Consider the following 22,933-nt stretch of genomic DNA (forward strand, 5'->3'; position numbering starts at 1 on the left):
CCACATGTCATGAGATGTGACAAGTGGTGGGACACTTGGAAACTTGTGTGACAAGTGTCTTGACACTTGTCTCTTCTCTATGGCCTTCCTTTTTGGGCTGAATACTGTCAAGAATAGAAACAACCAAATTTAGTAAGCACAGTCAGGGTACAGAATTTGCTATTTTTAGAATGACATCCCTATTTTTTAGAACTAGCATTTTTAGGCTAATTCGAGGCTCCTAAAATTTAGGGACCTCCTAAAATTTAGGGACCCCCCAATATGGATGTCATATGAAAGCTTTTTCCGTGTACATCGCAAAAACGGTATCAGAATCTTCATGTGACTTTCCTATGCAAAGAAATGTGCATTTCAAGCTTTCAGCCCACACATGCACATTGTATAAGCATTTCATAATCATGCCATCTTGTTGATTGTAACTGTCTGTTCTGGCGGATCTAGCCCACACTTCAAGGCATCAATCCTTGGTCACAGGCGCCCAATCGGGCCATATAGGTGGAAGTGTGAACTATCTTTTCTCTAACCCACCGCGTGGGTCCACCATAACCTGTGATGACCACTCATCAGTGGCCAACTCCAATGCACTTTTCTTTATATATAATTAGTGCAAAGGAAACAAATTTAATAAATCATTATATAGACAAATTAATGAAAAAGGATACAAATTCTGTTTCTATAAAGTTGTAACAACTTTATTGGGGAGCGGATTGTGGATCGTGAGTCAGCAATGGCCTACTATCCCACAAAGGACAATGCAATGGATCTCTTCATAAAGCCTCTTCCACACACTTCTATGCTCTCTCATATGAGATTGTTGGGTCTTTAGACACTCCTACGATTTGAGAGGGGGTCTTAGCCTACCATTTTATTGAGTTAGTTTGTCGCCTCCTAGTTGTGAGCTTTGTCAAAGTCTGACAAAGACATTGGAGCTCTGACTATCTTTTCCACCAGTTTTGTGTGAATTTCTTTCTAAGTCAAAGTCAGTGTGTTCACAATGCATAGGCACCCACCTTTCCTTGCCCTACCGGAGGTTATGTGGTACTAGATAATCGATTGTGACCAGTCACTTCCGATTTGGGCTGGTTGACCAGTTTTTGAGCTAGCAGACTGCATATTTTTACTGGTTGTTTGTAGTAGGCCAGATTTGGGGGCAGCTGGCCATATATAACCCACACTTGGCTGAAGCAAATCATCTTCTTTTGTCTTTTGCAGGTTGCATACTTCATCTCCATTTCCAATGCTGCCATCATCTTCAGCCTGATCCGGTGCCCTCATTGACACTTTGGGCTACGTGCAGGGATTGATCAATCCATCATTGTATTCAGCTTTCTTTCCAAATTCAATGTAGACTTCTCTTCCATTCCTATGGTGTTTCTCTTCTTCTTTTCTCTCCGTGTTTGTGTTCCTCTTCCATTGCACACTCTCACAGAAGTAAGCATTGTGATCTTGGTTTCATAGGATGGATGAGTTCTTTAGAACTTATGACTATTGTTCGACCCCTTATGACCTGAACTTATATGTTAAACACTTTAGAGGGAATCAACTATCTACTACTTTATGTAGAGATGATCTTTTCATTACAGAATCAAATTCTATGACTTTGCTCTACATTGGAGGTGGTTGACATCAGTCGACTATCATAGTATGGGAGACCAACTAGAGCAAAGGTGGCTTTGGATGTCATTATATAGCTCAAATCTAGCGTCTTAGGAATCATAGACCTAGATAGCCAAAGCAAAGCATTATTGGCTAAGATCATTTTAAGGGGTCTTCTTCCAAGAGAGGAGCCTTGGGAAGAACTTTTGATAGGGAGGCTTCAAACTATTACACCTACACATGGAGGACCATGGCAACCCAACATTCACTAGATATTTTAGGAGATTAGAACTAGAGACATAGGAATGAGCTTTGCGGTTAGATTTGCAGCTGCAATTATCAGAGCATGGAGACGTTTTATTTGTCCTTTATCACCATCAACTCTAGCAGAAGAGAAGAAGAGGGAGCTTTTTCTCTACAATCACTATTTGAGATTAGAGTCAGGCCACACTCTTGGACAAAAGGACTTATCTATCCTACGGGAGGCTCTCTATATAGAGTGCTGCCTCAATGGGAGATTGGTTCTCAAGTCAAGAGCTATTGTATGTGATTTAGAGGTAGAAGCTACAAGGTCTTAAGGGACCCAAAGCTATGATGATTAAGGCTGTAAGACAGAGGGACTATCTCTTGATTGGAGGATGGATATAGACACTTCTTAGATCTTGGTTAGTATCTTCTCCAGAGGGGACATCCTTCCAGTAGCCATTGCAACTAAGTGAGATAGGATATTTACTTTTATGATCAAGGAGGATGGCCACCTTTAGTGAGAGGACTTGGACTAGACAAAGTTCAGAGGATGCTCCAGATTGAGGGTTCGAGTAGTGGCACATTGCGAGAGGAAGTGGGACATTGATCCAAACCTAGCCATTTGCTTGTTAGATGGATAGAGATATTGGGCTTATCAGAGGATGCCTCTCTAGGAATTACAAGGGGATTGAGGAGAGTGGATGTGGAGGGATATAAGCCATGTAGTGTGGCCTTAAAAATAAAAAGTAAGTTTCCAAAGCAATCGGTTTTGATGTTCCGAATTCGATATGAAAAGCTAGTGTTATAACTAAAATAGTCAAAAAATCTGCTAGTATTTTTGAGGGTATAACAAAATTCAAACTGGTATTTTAGAATTCTAGTTGGTGCAAATACACTAAAATGCCAATTTTTACTAGCCATTGCTTCTTTGGCCAAAACTTTGAAAGCAAGCTAGATGATGGATTTAGGCCTAGGAAGATATCCCTCTTCTTATGGCTATTAGCCCATAGGAGCTTAGCAATTGGCACTTGGCTTGAATATGGTAGGGACCAAGTGGGATGCACAAGATGTGAGGAGCCAGAGGAGACACAGAGATATTGCCTATGGGACTATCTCAGAGCTCAAGAGGTATGGAGGAGAGCCCTTAGAATGATATTCCACAACACAGCACAGACAATGGTCACATGGGGGATTGTAGCTTGGGTCACAGATAGAGGACTAGCATGTGGCTATGAGGATGTTCAAGGTAGCCTTTCTTTCTTCATTTGGACAACATCTAAGTAGAATCCCCACTCCGGACCACTTGGCAGGCGCAGTGGTGTGAGAGTGCGCAACAGAAGACACACACACACACACATAGAGGAAGTAGGAGATGAAGGAAGAATACTGCATTGACTGAAGAAGAATGCTGATACAATGATGGACTGATCAGTCCGTGCATGCAGCCCAAAGTGTTAGTGAGGGCACCAGATTAGGTTGATGACAATGGTAGCATAAAGCACGGAGAGTCGGAGTGTGCACTTGCAAAAGGAAAGAATGAAGACTAAAGAGAGAGTGTATCTGCAAAAGTGGGGGGCTAGCTATAAATAGCCATAAGTGACCAAATGTAGCCGACTTGCACCATTAGGTGCCAAAACAGTTGGCCAACCAACACTTAACGCTGGTTACTGAAGAAAAATGCCAAAAAAAATAGAGGAGACCTCAGAAAGATTCCAGATGGCAATGACAATGTTTGATGGGTGTAGGTAGATTGTGGAAAGTAGAAACTACCTAGGAATGCACACAAGAAGTTGACAAATAAAGAAAATGCACCTAAACTGGTAGAGCTTCTATGTCTTCATGAGACCCTGACAGGAGTTTACAACCAGGAGATGACAAACTAACATAACTAACATAGGCAGGCTAATGTCCCCTCTCAAACCCTGGAAGTGTTCGAAGATCTAACAACCTCACGTGATAAAGCATAGAAGCTTGGGGCAAAGGCTTCGTGAAGAGATGAGCAGCATTGTTCTTCGTGGGACAGTAGGCCATCACTAACTTGGAATCCACGATCCGCTCTCGAATATAGTGATACTAAATCTCAATGTGCTTCGTGAGAGCATGAAACACAAGGTCCTTTGCCAGAGCTAGAGCACTCTGGTTGTCCACACGTAGCTCCGTAGGTCCAGATTGAGAAAAGCCAATCTCTACCAACATATGGTGAAGCCAAACCGCCTCCATAGCTATAGAATATAATGCACAATACTTTGCCTCTATAGAAGAACGGTCACAATAGGCTACTTCTTGCTGCTCTACAAGATAATTCCCGATCCAAGGGAGAAGGCATAACCTGTAGTAGATCGACGTGAATCCATATCACCTGCCAAGTCAGAATCACTCCAACCAAAGAGAGTAACCCCCTCTCCATACATGATTGCATAGGATCAAGTCCTTTGTAAATAACGAAGAATGTGTAAAGCCGCTCTTCAATGCTCTTGAGTGGGAGTCTTCATGAAAGAAGATTGCAATGCCACAACAAAAGAAACATTTGGCCGAGTGTGAATAAGCTAGATGAGGGAGCCAATAAGACACTTGTAACAGGTGGTAAGGGGAGCTTTGGCTGCCAAAAATAGGGAGGGCTTTCAACCAAAGAAAGCCTCGTAGGGAGTCATGTCCTATAATGCAGAAGTCGGGGAACGATTGCATATGCGAATCGTAGTAGTCATCGCCTCTGCCCAAAGGGTATGAGGAAGACCTTGATGTTGCAACATTGATCGCGAATGCTGTGATCCTTGCAAATTTGAGAAAAGAGGTTAGAAGTAAACTCTTCATCATGATCTGCTTATATGCCACGAACTTTGAAGGTAGTTTGTCTCCACAAATATCTCCCACTTGCAGAAATGGGAGTATGCCTCGCTTTTGTGCTCCAGAAAATAAGGCCACACATAACAACTAAAGTTGTCTATAACCAACATCAAATACTTGGCCTTCCCAAGGGAGGTTGTGCCCATACGTCCGCAAAGGTCAGTATGAACCAAGTCAAGTGGAGTAAAAGCTCTCCGGGTGGCAACCTGGGGATGAGGCTGTTTATGTTGCTTGCCTTGCAAGAGCTAGGGCACAAAGTGTGAATAGGAGGGAAATCAGGAAGTCCCTCCACCATCTTCTTTCGGGAAGCTTGATATAAAGTGTTAAAATTTAGATGACCATAACGAGCATGCCAAAGCAGTCCAAGCTTGTGGGAAGACCTCTTGGCTAAGGCTGTGAGCATGTAAAGCCCACCCTCTTGAGATCTTGTCCAGAGAACGGCACCTGTAGAAGCGTCCTCCACTATCACCGCATCCTATATAAATACCACACACGTACCAAGTCGTGTAAGACTATGAATAGACAATAGTTTAAAACCTTAATTTTGGACATAGCAAACTTTGGCCGAAGAAGATTGCTTGTCTGGCAACAAAGGAATAGTTCCCACTCCTTGAACGGAAATGATAAGAGTTGCCACCAATGGTGATTGTGCCCCCTCTAGCACTCAAATCCTGAAGCCAATCCTGTATGTAGGTCATGTGAGAAGAGACCTCACTATCAGTAAGCCAAGGTTTCTCCTGAGTGGAAGCAGCAAGGGCTGTGTCCTCCTCTGTAAATACACGTACCAAGTCCCACTGTCATCACTAAGACATCCTTCATATTCTTCAAATCCTTCTCCTTTGGCTTCAAATGGGGGTACTTTTGCCAACACTTTGCTTTGGGATGAGTGCCCTTTCCATAGTGTGGGCACTTGGGCTTCTTCTCCTTCTTCTCATCCTTCTTGTCCTCTTTCTTCTTGTCCTTGGCCCATGCCGCCTTCTTCTTCCCTCCACCTGTACCCGCAGTAAATGCCTTTGGTGGAGCAAAAACCATTGGCCCCAACCTCTTTGAGTTGCTCGTCATGCTCTAAGACAAGTGATGAAAGCTCTTTCCATAACAGTGTCTCCGGAGTCCTTGATGTGATAAGGCTGGAGTAGAAGACATCCAACTGAGGAGATGGCAGCTGAGTGAGAAGGATCATAGCCATGTCTTCAAAGGATATCATTCGACCAAGAGAGGCAAACTCACCTCTCATGTCCTCCGTCTTCGTGACGTGCTCCTTCATAGAGGAGGAATCATTAAGATGGAGCATTTGCAACTTCTTCTCAAGGAAAATCTTGTGGACAAATGTCTTGTGTTGATACAAAGATGCAAGCTTCTTCCACACTTCCCTTGCATTCTTCAACTTGTGAACATACATAAGGACAGAATCCTGCAAACTCATAAAGAGAAAGGATTGGGCTTGAGAGTTGAGCCAATCCCACAAGGCTGCTTGGTCCATAGAAGTCCCATCTATTGGATCCTCCTTAGGATGGGGGATGGAATTTGAAATAAGAGCCCAAAGATCGAAGGTGTTGAGTATGCACTCCACCTTACATGACCACAACAAATAGTTCGAACAATTGAGTTGGTCTTCTTTGGGTAATGAAGGTAAGTCAGGCACTTGCATCGAGGGTATCAAGGATGGCATCTTCACTTTAGATGGAGCCTTCTATGATAGATGAATAGAAGGGGAACGGGTGTGAATAGGGGACTCCTCTTGCCGACTATAATCACAATAATTGCATCGCTTCTCTAAAGAGTGTCTAGAAAGAATCTTCTCCTCTGACTCATCAAAGCTCATGAACTGGTAAAAGACATCTTTGATCCTGCAATCACCCAAAAAGCTGTGTTTATCAAAGGAAGTAGTCGCCTGCACTAGGGGGTTGTTGCCTATGCCAGAGAGTTGGCGTCTGTACTAGAAAGTGCCGCTGTCAAAACGCAAATTTGCGTTTGTTGCAAAATGCAAAAAGCTAGAGCCACCTGATGTTTGGACAAGGTCGACTAGTCCTAGATGATATCACTTGGTCTCCGGAAGGGTCGATTAGGCTCTGGACCACTTGTATGCACTGTAAATGTAGACTGAAAATCTGCATTTTGAAGAATTGGGTTGCTCCTTTGCAATGAAAACTTGCTCTTTTGCAAGAAATCTCTAGATTTTGTTCTCACTTAGGCAATGATACCATGTGAGAGTGCTCAACGAAAGAGAAACACGAACACACACACACACACACACACACACACACACACACACACACACACACACATATATATGTATGTATGTATGTATGTATGTATGTAGAGAGAGAGAGAGAGAGAGAGAGAGAGAGAGAGAGAGAGAGAGAGAGAGAGAGAGAGACAGAGAGACAAAGAGAGGAATCAGAAGATGAAGGAAGAATACTGTATTGATTGAAGAAGAATGTTGATACGATGATGATGGACTGATCAGTCCTTGCATGCAGCCCAAAGCGTCAATGAGTGTACCAAATTAGGCTGATGACGATGGCAGCACCGAGCATGGAGAGTTGGAGTGTCGGAGTGTGCACTTGCAAACAGAAGACTGAAGATTGAAGAGTGTGTGTGTCTGCCAAGTGGGGGGGATTGGCTATAAATAGCCATAAATGCCTAAATCTGGCTGACCTGCACTAGTAGGTGCCAAAAAAGATGGCCAACCAACATTTAATGCTGGTCACTGAAGAAAAATGCTAGATAAAGTAGGGGAGACTGTGGACAAATCCTAGTTGACAATGACAATGTCTTGTAGGTGTAGGTAGACTGTGGAAAGTAGAACTAGCCTAGGAATGTGTTGGGATAAAGGCCCGTTTAGCCTTCCGTGTATAGTACACGCACATTATTTAGCTGTACATGTGAATGCACCCTTACATGTCCTAAGTATAAATACATTTTATTCTTTGTGTACCAACATATCGTTGGTACACTCGTATCAGATAGTACTTTCACTCTACTCTCTCTCACACCAGCCGTCACACTCTCATGCTCACTCCTCCTTGAACTTCTGCACATCCACAACTGAGCTCTAGCAACTGGTATCAGAGCATAGAGTGCACGCTTCCTGTGATCAAAGGTAGCTCGCAAACACCTCGAGGCAAAAGGAAGTCAGCCGAGCAAGAGTCTTGGGCTGTTAGCTCAGAGTGGGGCTGCAAATGAATTGCACATGACAGTCAATAGGTGTTAGCAACCCGACCAAGTTCGTTGTGTGTGACCAAGCAACAGGGCAGCAGTTGTTGCAACAATCGAGCGACAGGGCACAAGTTGGCAGACGACGCACGCAGCAAGGACCATCGTGGTCACTAGTCGGCAATTCGTCACGAGGACCAGGCGCTGGCAGGTGACGACCAGGTGCCAGTAGGTGATGACCAGGCATGACAGCCGTCACATGACGGGGCAGGGTCAACGGAAACCCTGCCTGGTTAGTTTTTTTTTAAATAATTTTTTTTCTTTAATCTTTTCAATTACCACTTGTCTTGGCGGGGGTTCACGCATTGGAGGCACAAATCTTAGATTTGTGCAAATTCGAGCCTGAAAATTTGGGGCTTTTCCCAGATTTGACCTCGTCTATGCCTGGCAGTGATATTCAAGTCCGAAATTGCAGACATTGCGTATGGTGACCTTAATTAAATTGGGGAGTTTACCAAATTTATCAAAATTTTGCTCTTTTGAGTAAAATTTCTTGACATTGGATCCTAGAAAATTGGGGCTTTTCATGTATTGATAAAATTTTGCTCAGCTGGGTCAGATTGGCTTATATTTATGCAATTTTGGGCCTGGAATTTTGGGGGTTTGTGCAAAATTTGGTAAATTTCTGCATTTTTACTTGTGTGGTGGCTGGTTCATGTACAAATAGCAGAGATTTATTACTGTTTGAGAAGGACAGCAGTGTGTTTGCTGGTTCAGCTTGTGCTTTTGTATTTCGGGGGCATTTACTCTTGTATTTGTGATAAAATGGCTGCAACTTCTTCTAGTTCAGACATCAAGAGTTTGATGGAAATCAAACGGTTTGATGGTCATGGCTTTGACCTTTGGAAAAACCGTATGCAGGGCATTTTATTCCTAAAGGATTGTGAGGATGCTTTGCAGGAAGATAAACCCACACTAATGTCTGATGCATTAAGATGGGTGTCACTGATGACATTTTGATAGACATTAAGGGTTCAGATACAGGTTATGCAATATGGGAGAAGCTAAAAACTACCTATGAGATCACCACACCTGTTAATCAGGTGCATTTAATGCGCAAGCTGGTAAATATGCGATTGGATGAGTCAAAGCCTGTAGCTGAGCACTTGAGTGCATTTACAAGGATTTTAAATCAGCTCAAGGATGCAAATTTGGACTTTGATGATAAATTGAGGGCGATCTTTTTGATCATGACATTGCCTAACTCTTGGGAGACCTTGGTGGTTTTTCTCAGCAATAACCCCAATCTCTCATATGATGGGGTGAGAGGCTCAATCTTGAATGAAAAAATTAGATGTATGTCTAGTGGAGAAGGCAACAACTCAGCTTATAATGTAAGAGGTAGGGCTGAAAAGAAAAATGCAAATGCAAGATAGAGAAACAGGAGCAAGAGCAAAGAAAAGGAAAAGAGTGACATTACTTGTTATCACTTTGATTGGGAAGGGCCACAAGAAACCTGATTGCAGGTATTACAAGAAGGAACAAGAGAGAAAGAAGAATGTAGGAGATAAAAAGGAGGATAAGACAGATGCATCTAAGGCAGCCAAAGGCAAGGAAAAGGCCAATGTGGCCTCTAGTGTGATCATAGAGGAGCTTTCAAATACAGAGGCTGATGTATTATGTGCAATTGATTATGATGCCCTTGTATGTCACATGTAGGATATGCAGATTACCAAGGCTGATGTGATTGATGTACTTTTGTTAGTTGATAATGGTGTCACTCAGACTTGGATTGTAGACTCTAGTACCTCTTTCCATGTAACTCCTTGCTTGGAGTGTTTTGCTATGTTCAATGCAGGTAGTTATGGAAAGGTGTATCTTGGAAATAACCATGCTTGCAGCATTGATGGGATTGGCAATGTACACTTGTCTTTAGACAATGGTCAAGAGCTTGTGTTGAAATATGTTAGATATGTGCTTGGCATTAAAAAGAGTACACTATTTGTTGGTCAGCTTGACTTGCATGGCTACACCACACTGTTTAGTGGTGGTCTGTGGAAAATGAAAAGGGGTTCCATGCTGATTGTAAAAGGAACCAAGAAGGGCACTTTGTATTGTTTGCACTGTAAAGCCTTGAATGGCAAGTTTCTTGCAATTGCTGAAATTTGCAGTCACTTGGAGTTATGGCATAAGAGATTAGGCCATATGAGCCAGAAAGGACTTGATGTCCTTACCTCTCTGAAGAGGGTTGATGGAAAAGGATCTAAACTTGACTTTTGTAATGAGTGTCAGTTTGGAAAGCAAAGAAAAATTTCCTTTTACTTTGGTGTCTCTCGTAAGTTCAATGTCTTGGACTAAGTGCATTCTGATGTATGTAGTATGCCTGTGAAAAAGAAAAGTCAAGTGTTTGCTGTTTTTAAAACTTTTCATGTATTTGTAACCACTCAGACAGGTGAAAAGCTGAAATGCTTGAGAACGGATAAAGGGGGTGAGTTCACATCAATTGAATTCAAGTCCTTTTGTGACTTGCATGGTATTAAGAGGGAGCTTACAGCCCCTTACAACCCTGGTGGCTGAGAGATATAATAGGACTTTATGTGAAAGAGTGCAGTGCATGTTGTCCACTGCTAATCTCCCTCATGAATTTTGGGGAGAGGCACTCAAAACCATGGTTCACATTTGCAACCGCTCTCCAAACAGGTCCTTAAATAATAGCATCCCTGAGGAGGTTTGGTTTGGCAAATCGGCCTCATATAACCATTTACGCATATTTGGATGTGATGCTTTTGTGCACGTTAGAGATGAGCTAAGGAACAAACTTGACCCAAAATCCACCAAAGGCATCTTCATGGGCTACGGTGATGAGGGTGAATTTGGCTACAAAGTGTGGTTACCTTAGTCCAAGAAAATTATTTGCAGTCGTAATGTTGTGTTTAATGAGGCAAAATTACTGAAAGGTACTTTAGCCTCAAATGAAGATATGAAAAAGGTCAAATTTCAAAGTTTGCAGCCACCTATTACTTCAGAAAATGAGCCTCATGGTGCTGCACCATAGGCTGAAATTGATGATCAGCCGGTTACTTTTGAGCCAGATGATGATGGACAGCAAATAGGAGCACAAGGAGGTCATGGACAGCAAGATAGACTTGCTGATTATGAAAATGGAGGTGCTGGTAATGAAAATGAATGTGCTGTACAGCATGAACACCATGCTGAAAATGGTTTACAACAGCCAATAAATGCTGAAAATAATATACCTCCAGATGTAGACCCAATTCCTGAAAATGTTGATCATTGGGTATGTAGGTCTCCACGGGTAAGAAGGCAACCACATAGGTTTGACCCCTCCTTGCATTATGTGATGCTTACAGATGAGGGTGAGTCTCTTACATACAAAGAGTCCAAGTCATGTAAATTCAAGAGTAAGTGGGAGCTAGCTATGCAGGAAGAGATTAAATCTCATATGCAAATGATACTTGGGATCTTGTGTCATTGCCCAAGGGAAGGAAGGCTCTTCCAAACAAATGGGCGGACAAAGTAAAGACAGTTGATGGGAAACCCAAGTACAAGGCAAGACTGGTTGCCAAAGGGTATGCACAGAAGGAAGGGATTGACTTCCAAGAGGTCTTCTCACGTGTTGTGGAGATGACTACTCTACGTGTGCTTTTTGCTCTCATTGCTGTATTGGACTTAGAGTTGTACCAAATGGATGTAAAAATAGCTTTCTTGCATGGTGACATTGATGAGGAAATCTACATGAAACAGTGTGAGGGCTTTATAGTTCCTGGAAAAGAACATATGGCGTGTAAACTAAAATGCAGCCATGCACACTTGGGGCAGCCAAGACTTGTTTTTCACGATGCAGGCAGGCAGCACCAGATGGTGATACATCCTCCATGGCTTCTTGCTCCCATCCCCCCTAGACCACTCTGAGAGTCTTGTACACTTGATATATCTGTGGCTCTGCATCAGCTCCAGCTAGTTTGTTGAGCATGAGCACTTCCTTGTATTCAGGTTTTTTTTGAATTAATATAATTAGCCACACTTTATTTACAAAAAAAAAAAAAAAAACGCAACCTGTATGGGCTGAAGCAAGCACCACGGCAGTGGCACAAAAAGTTTGACACTTTTATGCTATCTCATGGGTTTACATGCAGCCATGCAAATCATTGTTTGTACATGAAAAAGGATACAAATTGCAGCCCCATCATATTTTTTTTGTATGTGGATGATATGTTGCTAGCTAGGAAAAGAAAGACTAGCTTGGATGCTCTCAAAAATCAGTTGAAATTAGTTTTCTCCATGAAAGATTTGGGGAATGCATACCATATTTTGGGCATGAGGATTCGCAGAGATAGAATGCAGAAATTGCTGTTTTTATCTCAAGAAAAGTATATTGAAAATGTATTGGACAGATTTAACACGGTTGAAGCTAAGCCTTTTGGGGTACCCTTACCTCCTTATCTTAAGCTTAGTGAAGCTAATAGCCCAAAAGATGACGTGGAAGCAAATGCTGTGAAGGGAGTCCCCTATGCATCAACTTGTGGCTCTCTTATGTATGCTATGGTTGCTACTTGTCTAGACATTGCTCATGCAGTGGGAGTTGTTAGCAGGTTTATGTCAAATCCTGGCAAAACACATCGGGAAATTGATCTTAAGCTTAGTAAAGCTAACAGCCCAAAAGATGACGTGGAAGCAAATGCTGTGAAAGGAGTCCCCTATGCATCAGCTTGTGGCTCTCTTATGTATGCTATGGTTGCTACTTATCTAGACATTGCTCATACAGTGGGAGTTGTTAGCAAGTTTATGTCAAATCCTAGCAAAACACGTTGGGAGACTGTCAAGTGTATTCTTAGATACCTCAAGGGTACACAAAGAAAGTGTATTTGCTATGGGTAGGGTGCACTTAGTTTGCATGGTTATTGTGATGCAGACATGGCATGTAACTTGGACACTCAGAGGTCCACTAGTGGGTATATCTTTACAGTTGCTGGTGGGGCTATTTCTTGGTGTTCCAGGTTGCAGAACATCGTTGCACTGAGTGCCATTGAAGCTGAATACATATCAGCTACTGAAGCTTCTAAGGAAGCTATATGGTTGAGCAGACTTGTAGAGGAACTCAACATGTCTATGGGTACTGCAGTTTTGGGATATGATAGCCAGAGTGCTGTGTATCTAGCTAAAAATGCCATGTATCATTCACATACAAAACATATAGATGTGCGATATCACTTTATCAGACAAATTTTGGAAGATGGTCAAATCACATTGACCAAGATCAAAACACAAGACAACCCTGCAGATGTTCTCACTAAAAGTCTAAGCAAAGCTCAACATGAGCATTGCATATGACTAGTGGGAGTTGGTTAGAGGTTCACTTTGGACCTTTAAGTGGGAGGTTGTTGGGATAAAGACCCATTTAACCTTCCATGTATAGTACACGCACATTATTTAGCTGTACATGTGAATGCACCCTTACGTGCCCTAAGTATAAATACACTTTATTCTTTGTGTACCAACATATCGTTGGTACACTCATATCAGATATTACTTTCACTCTGCTCTCTCTCTCACCAGCCATCACACTCTCACGCTCACTCCAACTTTTGCACATCCACAGTTGAGCTCCAAAAGGAATGCAGATAGGAAGCCGACAAATAAAGAAAATGCACCTAAACTGCAAGAGCTATGTCTTTGTCAAACTCTGACAAGAGTTCACAATAAGACTGACATAACTAACGTAGGTAGGCTAACAAGTGGACCGAAGAACACTATTGTAGTAGCGATTGCTGGTAATATAGCTTGGTACATTTGTACTATGAGGTGAAGCCATGATACAGACCTTCAAAAACAGTCTTTGGAGGATTTAGACAGAGATCATGCACACTCTCCGCAGGAGCTGAGAGAGGATGGAGGGTGGCTTTGAGAGGATGAGGAGGAGGGAGACCTTCTTGCAGACCTGGGACTCTAGTATCTTTTTACATACTGCCCCTTGGATGGTTTGGCATTATAGCCCACCAGATTGGTTGTTCACACAACCATTGTATTTTTGATGTATTTAGGTACTCTTTATAGAGTTCCTTGCCATTTGTATTTTACTGAATCAGGTGGATTTTCTCCAACGTGTTAATAATAGGATTTTCTTTTCTTAGAAATAAAAATGTATACCATAGGCTGGTTGAAGACAAAAGATGCATCACAAAGAAAGCTACAAAGATGTGCTCATGCAGAGCTGTGGTCATAGCAATGGCAAGACAAATTGCTTCAGTTATGGAGTCCACAATTCATTATTAGGGAAAATATGTTGGTCTAGAAAATGTCAGATTGGTGGCCTCCTGACAAGGGCACCTCATGGTCATACTGATCGCAGTAGCTTATTGTTGTGACAAGTGGCTTCTATGATACCTACAGATGTCATCTGGGACAAGTTCCTTTGTAGGCTTTTTGTTCGCATGATCCCACTTAGTAGGACAAGTTGCTTCATCTGTTTGCAATGTGCATGATCCCCTTGCCGTTTCTGCTTAAAATAGAAATTAATGGCTGTAGAGTATATCATAGTGTTTTATTGCTCGTATTGTGGCATAGTAGCTTACTTGGTTGGTGTTCGAATATCATTTGTTCACCATGCGTTGCCAATTGACTGAGGCAAATTTGGCTAAGGGTAGTTTGAAGTACTACATGTCTAGGTGACCTGCATGTGGAATCTTGCTATACATTGATGAGTACTTAGATTTCTAAGATGCCCTTCTGGGGTGAAATGTCTCTGTGGAGACTCTTGGTGGGAGATGCTGCTAGGATTAGCAAAGAAGATTAGTTGAAGACTCTGCATATTTGATACTTGAATGGAGGCTTTTTTATCTAACAGAACACTCTAATGGAGACTAGTTTGCATCTTATTCAAGTCTCACCTAGTGGCCTATATGATGTTGTTCTCAGGCTGTAACTCAGCAGGGTGTGAAGCCCAAAAATTTGATGTTTACTTAAATTCCTAGAGGTCCTCTGGAAGAGGAGTAGGTTCCCAATTCATTTTTCTGTTGGAGGATTTATGGCACGTTTAGTTCACAAGGATACCTTTGTTTAGTCTCATTGGGAATGCCCTTGCATGCAGCAAGTCTTTAGGTATTGCTCCTATGGAAACTTCTTTCCTTGGGAGCAGCCTGATTTCCAAAGAAAAGATGTGCTATGGATTCAGGTTCCACTAAAATGATGGAGGAGCCTCGTTTTGAGGTTTACTGCTGTTATTCACATGGGACATACAAGGGTCCATGGCATACATGTTGCCAGGAGGTACAGCTGACTATTTTATTCTACAGCAACTACTATTACGACAAAAAGGAGAATGTGGGAGGGAGAAAGCATGGGTGAGTGTTTTATCATTTTTTTCAAAACAAGACTAACCATATGTTTGCATTTGTAAATGGTTGTGATGCAACAAACACAAAGCAAAGATGAGTAAAAGGTATGTCTGGCAGCTGATGGCATTTGCTCTATGTAAATTGGGTGGCAATGCTGTCTATGCAAATTCTAAAGATTCTGAATGATCTCTGTAACTACATTAGACTACACAATATGCTTTCTTTTAACCCCCAGTTTCTGTTCAGTATTGATAACAGATTGTGACATATAATCTGCCAGTTCTTGTTACCAGGGGTACTTGAATTGCCTGCCAGTTGCTGGGACCTGATTGCTGTACTTGAAACAACCTTGTGCTTTCAGTCGATTCATCACCCTGCAATTGCAATTGAAATGAAAAATGTTTCAAGGATGTATAGTGACACAAAAGTCATTTGCACTTATTAAAAGGTATGCACTTGAATATTGATGGCCTACCTTCATAATGAATAGATACTCGAATAGCGAGAGGAACAAATTTGGTTCCTTCCCTTCAAATATATGAACCTGTCATTTTGACTATAGAGAAAATTAGTCATAATCTTTATGGATGTGTGATCGTGTGCAAGCAGTTCAAATGCATCTTGTATAGGAAGCTAGCAATATCTTTCAGCTTGTTGAAAAGTTAATCATGTGGGGATGCATTACATACATTGTACAGGTGCATTATGCAGCTGACATTGGTTTGTCATGATAAACACTTCATGTTGTATACACTAAGAAGTGAGGGTCTTCATCACAGTTGTCTTGTGTAAATTCGGGAAACCTAATGAATGTCAAGGTGACCAAGCTTCGGTAATACTGAAGATAAAAGAAGGTAATAATTTGTCACAGGGATGAGGTAAGAATGTTCAGTTTTGAGATGGATGATGATTTGAGAGACTACACTTCAGCTAGCTGAAGCCCATTTCAAACATCAGTTATCAGACAGACATCCCAAATTGAAATGATGGCTGCTTGACATGTAAATAATGGTAGGGGTTGTCTTGGACGAGTCTGAAGGGAAAATTTGTTGCACAGGACGTATAACACCACACAATATTTCTCTCAAATGTAGTAGAAGGTAGATCAAGCGAGGATATCTCACCTCAATTTTTTTCCCTTGCAAAGAGCTTGCCATAACATTGGTATGTTGCAGGGTTGTTTTTCTTGTGTCCTGTTGCAAATAATGATTGTTATGCGGACTAGTACACATTCATCATTAGATTTTCATGTTGGTATTTGCTTGTGTATGTTATCTTTAGGCTTTGTCAGACATTTTTTGGTAAAGTGAAATTACCATAGTAACTTGGCGTCCAAACCATGAGAACACAAGATGATTGTTGCTTTTGTCTTCTAAATACGAGTATAGTATGACGTAGGCATTATTGCTGTAAAATTTTCCATGTTCTCTTGGAGGGATACTGTCTTTCATCAGCCCATGTACACACCAAACCTGGATTGCATAGAGTAGATTAATAAAGTGAACTCGTCAATCACATGATTTTGTTTCATGTGTGTTAGACTTGACCTGAAGCTTGCCATCGTTGTTTAGAAGGAGATTTTGCTTCTTTGCCTGGCTTTCCTTGGTCAAGCCTTGGACATTAAGACCTTTGTGCCTCAATACAGCTGTGGTGCACCAAACTAGAGCTTTAGCATCTGTGTGTAGTTGTCGATGCCCTATGAAACCATTCACTGCATACATACCTCCAACCCTTGCCTGCTCAGTAGTAGGAGCTGGCCAAGCTTCAAATTTTGACCTGAATTCTGGAGGCTCCAGGTTCTCTATGGTACAAGTAAGATGAGCTCGATGTGGGTGCTTGCAGTTTGCAATCATCTCCTGTATGTAACAGCTATTTAGGATGGAAGCCACGAGTTTGCCATGACTTCTGAAATTTGCACCCTAGTCTGTGAAGATGTCTCCTTACCTCTGCAATTAAAACCGCTTGTTTTCTTTCTTCAAGAGATGCATCCAGGCCAGCCCATGTAAACCATTCATCACCACTTTGGAGCACATAACATTTGTTTGAACACAGTTTTTGCTTCTGCAAAGACTTTCTTCCCACTTCTTTTGCCTGGGTTTCATGGATACTTGACAATTGCATCGTAGGGCAAAGGTTTTAAAATTGAAAAAACAAGTTTTTGGAACTCTGTTTCTGCATGTTCTTATGTTTAAAGCCGTTTGAAAAGCAGTAACTTGCATAAACAAATCTGTTTGCTACAATGGAAACTTCTTACCAAAAGAGCATTGGTTCACTAGTTTCAGTTTCAAAGCTGCCTTGATCATCATCCATTCTCCGGAAAAGAGGAGCATATCCACCAAAAAGACCCCAGAAATCTCCATTATCATCAGACACCAATCTGCCATCCTCTGAAGAACCCAACGCACAGAAAGTTGCATGTCTACTCAATGTGTGAATGTATAACATGGCAAAGGCTACTTTTGAAGGTTATAATTACCAACTATCGCAATGGGACGCTTCTCTCTAAGAATATTCATGTTCAAGTACTGGACAACATCCAAAGCTTTTGCCCGCTCATAGTCGTCTGTGTTGGAACCATTGAATTGGAAGATCTTAAAAAGAGTAACAAGTATAAACACACTGTCATGTGTAAGTGAAGATCGAGCAAATAGAACCTGCAGAACACATTCAAAAGTGCCTTGAGTAGAATGAACACAGATCCATGTTAAGGATTAGTGAGCCATTGCACTGCAGGCTATCATCCTACCTCTTTGACGCGGACCACATGTCGCCCTTTGCACATGAACAACCGTGCATCATGTGGACCTCTGACAGTCAATGGAAGGTCATTTTCCTCGAATGCAACAAAGCAAGGATAGAAATAAGAGAGAAACCTGTCTGTTTCAAAGCCTTGCACTTCTTTATATTGCAATCCTTGAGCTCCAAGGCTCATGCATAATTCCACAGCCTTGACAGCTGCTGCTGTTGCCTCTTTCTGATGCATCAACATATTCAATACTTTACTCAAACAAACACAAACTTGCAAGTTTGAGAGGATCATTAATGAGTAGCAAATGAAGTAATCTAATGAAGTTTGTAATGTTCACATCCCACGTTACCAGTACGACCTGTGTGGTGAAGCACTCACCTGAGGAGTCCTTTTTCCGAGCCAGTAGTGGATATGGTATTGGAAGACACCATTCTTTGTTGTTTGAGTCTGGACAAGCCACAAAAGACAATGAAGGCTGAAGTTAAGTTAGGATGCCAGGATGCTGTCACACGATGACACTGTATAACCAAGCTGTCGCAAGCCAATGTAATAAGAAAATTGTAGGAAGGTAGATAGCTAAATGGGCTAAGTTTTTAAAGGTTGGATGGCTTTTGTTACAAGGTGAACCAGCAGAAACCCTTTGGCATAATAATGAAGTAATGAATGCATTAAAAGGGCTGCCACATACTGCAAACTACTAATTATGAGTGGATTTATTAAAAGTTAGCCTTGTTGAAGAGAGAGGAGAATCACAAAATAAATAAAATACAGAACAAATTGTTGCTTAGTAAAGAGACTGGTATTTCAAAACTAGTTTGTTGTTGAGAGGTGTACATGCAAAACAACGTATGAATGCTTGGAATTGAAGCAGCCAGATTGTGTCGTTGCCACTGCTTTTGAATTTTCGATTCTCCAGACGTCTATGCCACTGATAATGAAAACGCTAAGGAAAGCCTAAATGTTACTGTAATCAAGCACACCTACCGCTGAAGCTCACATTAAGCAAAAACCGATTATAGTTAATTCCAAAGAAAGGATACGTCCTGTGACCAACCCCTTGAAATGCACGATCCAAAGCCTTCCAGGCCATGTTTTGCTGGCTTGCTGGAGTGTTGTTCCGTTAGTAGTTCAAAACAATACGTCAGCTCTGCTCTGCTACTGCTATATTCTCAGAAATTGTACCTCTTAACACTGATGTCAGTCCTATTAATGATATTCTTTTCCTGAGTTGTGCTGCTCCTGCTGTTGCCTGCAAATCAGAGAGATGTCTTCACAACAAATTACTGCTCTGGTCACTGCTTCTGGTCAGCTGGTCACTCCATTGAGAAGTTTCAAAGGATAGTACGCAGCTCAGGCAACTGTGGGTAGCTGCGGCATCGTGCAGCTGATCATGGTTTGTTTTGGTTGAAGGGGGTTGGTGGTTGACGCACATGCGAGACCCACTTGAGCAAATGAAAAGCACAGTCCGAGAGAGAGAGAGAGAGAGAGAGAGAGAGAGAGAGCCTCTGTGTGTGTGTGTGTGTGTGTGATAACCTCCTTGCTGGGCCCGGCCGGCCACGGACACAAATATACGTAAGCTGCTGCTGCTGCCGCATATGAGAGAGAGAGAGAGAGAGAGAGAGAGAGAGAGAGAGAGAGAGAGAGAGAGAGAGAGAGAGCCTCTGTGTGTATGTGTAATACCCTCCTTGCTGAACCCGGACCACGGGAGCACACAATTTTACGTAATCTGCTGCTGCCGCATGAGAGAGAGAGAGAGAGAGAGAGAGATTGATGAACAAATTAAGAATCTTTCACCGCCCATCAATCATCGGTGTAGGGCGGTTGACCTTTTTGTGATAGCACAGTGAGATCAGTATCAGTCTGTTGAGTGTTGTGTACTGTATTCCAACACTCTCAGGAACCCCATGCCCTTCTCTGCAGCATGCATGTGCATGTTCTTGTCGGGCAAATTCCATGCCCAACGTGGGCTTTGAGTTGATGTGACTTATGTTACTACTCACGCTTCTCTATCTTGTGCAGATCAGAAGGATCACATGGATTGTCATTTTCATCTGAACGATGCTAGAGTGACAAAAGGTGAAAATCCACACCTTTTTCACACTAAAGTGGTTATCTCTGTTTGCAATTCGCTGCCTATCCTACTCGGTGTACATCGCTTTTTTAAACCTTGGATAAGACACGTCTCCGAATGCCCACAAGGGGGATCCTTTTTGCTTTTTCCCAGCAGACGAATCGCAAAGCTTAATCACACTAGACTGGCCTCCTCAATAACCCAATCAAGGAGGAAGTCCCAACCGAGTGCTCGAGTGGGCAAGAGGCCAAACTTACAAGAACACCCCAAACATGATTGGAACCCACAACCTCATAATTATGCGCTCAAATGTTAATTGTTGGATCATCACCTTCGAGACTGCGTGAAGAACTTTTGAAATTAGATTCTATCCTTACATTTAGTGTGCTTGAACATTTTGCTTGATCAATGCAATCTTGATTCTAAGCATTTTGCTTGATCAATGTAATCTTCATCCTAATTTGGTTCACTGGTGACATAATTTTTGCTCTTAAAGTTTATCTCAAATCAAGTCTTTTTTTCACTGTGCTTGGCTCATAAGACCATGTATATAAATGGCTAATCAAGCAATCATGAGCATAGCTTGGCTTGTGACAACTAGTTACCACAAAATACTAGCTAACACACACAAATTGATTTGTGATTTGAATGGAGATTTATATCAAATTACCATAAATATCATTTCTTGGGAAATGGAATGAAGCAAAGCAATGCCTTCAAAATACATTTTACAGGTGATCTAATGTCGTGTTTTTTGTTAACAATATTTGTGCTTGGTCTTAGACAATAACTTCTCAAGGTTAAATGTGGAATTACGGTTTAGGGTGGTGAAATATGAAATTAAATAGCACAAAAAGAAGTAGCCTAGAAACTCAATATATGTCAAAACCAATTGTCCCTTTGTATTGAGACAAACTCTTTTAAATTCTCACAACTTACAATCGCTAGAATAAGTTGCCATAATTTATTTTATTGATTCACCTCGATGTAACCTTTTATTTATCAATCTATTTTTGTTCAAGCTTTCCATAATATATTATATTGTACTTAAAGTCCATTTAGCTAGTGTAAGTACAGGAAACTTGGTATTGAATTTGTGTCTAGTTCAATTAACAAGTAAATTAGTGTTGTCCAATATTATCACCTTCACTGTTGTTGGGGTGTGAAGGGGTTGAGGGAGAGGGATGTGACTACTCTCGTACTCTGCATTTGCATGGTTTTGCTAAAACTTTGATAATGGAATAATGTCCTCTTTCACTTTTATCATTTTTCTTTGGATTATATGCTAATGTCAATTCCAATTTAATTCTCAATCTATAGAAGAATTCTCTAGCTTCATAGGCATCAAGCTCTCCTCTATTTGCAATAGTGACTTTTTCAACAGATCCATACTTGCAAAATACATCCTCTAGATGAAACTTGCAAACTGTATTGGTGGTTTTTGTTTTCAAAGCTTAGCCTTCAACTTGGTTAGTTAGGTCCTCTCATGCAAGCACTATGTATGTCATTCGCCACAAACCTAAAGGCATAGTTACAAGATCAACAACCCACTCATAATGCATAGAAAGGAGATATGTAGGATGCAAACCGTCTCTGTGCCTCACTGAAGAGTACATTTGGCACGTCTTGCAAGACTCCACAAAGTGAGATACATCCCTATACATAGCCTTCCACCAATAATGCTCCTTATCTTCTCAAAAGTTGTCCTTACATCCTTGTGACTAACTCATAATCTTTCATGAAAGTCTTTCATAATCTACAATTGCATAGCCCTATCACAAACTACCCATAGCGGGGAAAATTTCTTCTTCTTTGGATGCTTTCACCAAAAAGCATTCTTCAAGAAATAACCATACTCTTACCTTCTGATTCTTTTAGATTTTGCAACTGTCCATTTATCTCTTTCAACCAAGGTGCTCAAATATTGGCCAATCTATAACCATTCACATTCGTACATTCTTTTGCAAAAGCCTCCAATGAAGATACATGACACTCATAATCAACAAAAGTGGGTGAAATTTCAACCTCATCATCATCTAATAACAAACTTTATTCATTTTCATACATGGCTTTGGATAATATGCTTGCCACTAGATTCATATTTTGTGCAATATGTCAAAACTCTGGATTCATTGATTTGATGTATGCAATCCATCTTAACATAGCTCTATCGCAAGTCGAACAACTGGTAAACATTCCTAATAGGGGCAAACCATGTGTCACCACTATCATTGGTGCTCCAATGAGATATACTTTATCATACTTTAGGATTGTCACAATTCCCCATAACTCTCTCTTTACATGCAAATATATTTTGTCTCTCATTCAATACCTTTGCTCCAAACCTGATTGCATATGTGTTATCCTAATCATCACTTGTCCAATAGACCAAACAAGTGATATTAATTGGATTAGTATCAACAATAATAATAATAGGTCTTTCACCTATGTAATCTACTTTTCGTAGAGTAGGAGCAATCCTCAATAACTTCTTCAATTTTCTCATGGCCTTCATGTGTTTCATGTCCCAATAGAGCTTCTAACCCTTTCTCAACAACTAGTGTAGATCATCTGCAATATTAGCAAAGTGGAGTATCCAAATCAAGTAAAACAAAAAAGTATCTAAAAACCTTCTCACTTCAAACAAAAAATTAGAACAAGTCTCTTCAATCTTTTCTATGGCATCCACTTTCATTGGGGATGGCCTTTTTCCATAAGGTCCACATATATGACCAACTATCAATACTTTATTCACTCCAAAAATTGTTTTTTGACTTGAAAGTGTCAGATTTACTTCTTTAAGCATGGTCCATATCCTTTCACAGTCGAGAACATGAGTTGCTATAAACTTTTTGCATCCCCGTTTATCCACTTCCCCATCCTTCTCTTCTTCTACACACCCTTTTATGGGTACAT

At 41.2% G+C, this 22,933-nt stretch overlaps 1 protein-coding gene across 2 annotated transcripts in view; it reads right to left on the reverse strand.

The window, feature by feature from the left end:
* The window catches only part of LOC148024856 (villin-4-like), a 70,945-nt gene extending 51,269 nt beyond the window's left edge, over positions 1-19,676 (reverse strand). For both annotated transcript variants that reach the window (XM_087694520.1, XM_087694519.1), the window contains exons 1-13: positions 18,987-19,676; positions 18,781-18,874; positions 18,325-18,393; positions 17,944-18,171; positions 17,674-17,851; positions 17,452-17,584; positions 17,142-17,304; positions 16,921-17,053; positions 16,745-16,842; positions 16,514-16,669; positions 16,322-16,390; positions 15,673-15,741; positions 15,488-15,571 (exon numbers count right to left, since the gene is read on the reverse strand). In XM_087694520.1, the coding sequence (XP_087550646.1) occupies positions 15,488-15,571; positions 15,673-15,741; positions 16,322-16,390; positions 16,514-16,669; positions 16,745-16,842; positions 16,921-17,053; positions 17,142-17,304; positions 17,452-17,584; positions 17,674-17,851; positions 17,944-18,171; positions 18,325-18,393; positions 18,781-18,874; positions 18,987-19,036 (1,524 nt within the window). In that variant the 5' untranslated portion in view covers positions 19,037-19,676. The remainder of the gene's footprint in view (positions 1-15,487; positions 15,572-15,672; positions 15,742-16,321; positions 16,391-16,513; positions 16,670-16,744; positions 16,843-16,920; positions 17,054-17,141; positions 17,305-17,451; positions 17,585-17,673; positions 17,852-17,943; positions 18,172-18,324; positions 18,394-18,780; positions 18,875-18,986) is intronic.
* Between the last annotated feature and the right edge of the window lie 3,257 nt (positions 19,677-22,933).

The sequence above is a fragment of the Lygodium microphyllum genome, chromosome 15 (assembly GCF_053477565.2).
Source record: "Lygodium microphyllum isolate KBCC chromosome 15, Lygodium_microphyllum_v1.1.10, whole genome shotgun sequence".
NCBI lineage: Eukaryota > Viridiplantae > Streptophyta > Polypodiopsida > Schizaeales > Lygodiaceae > Lygodium > Lygodium microphyllum.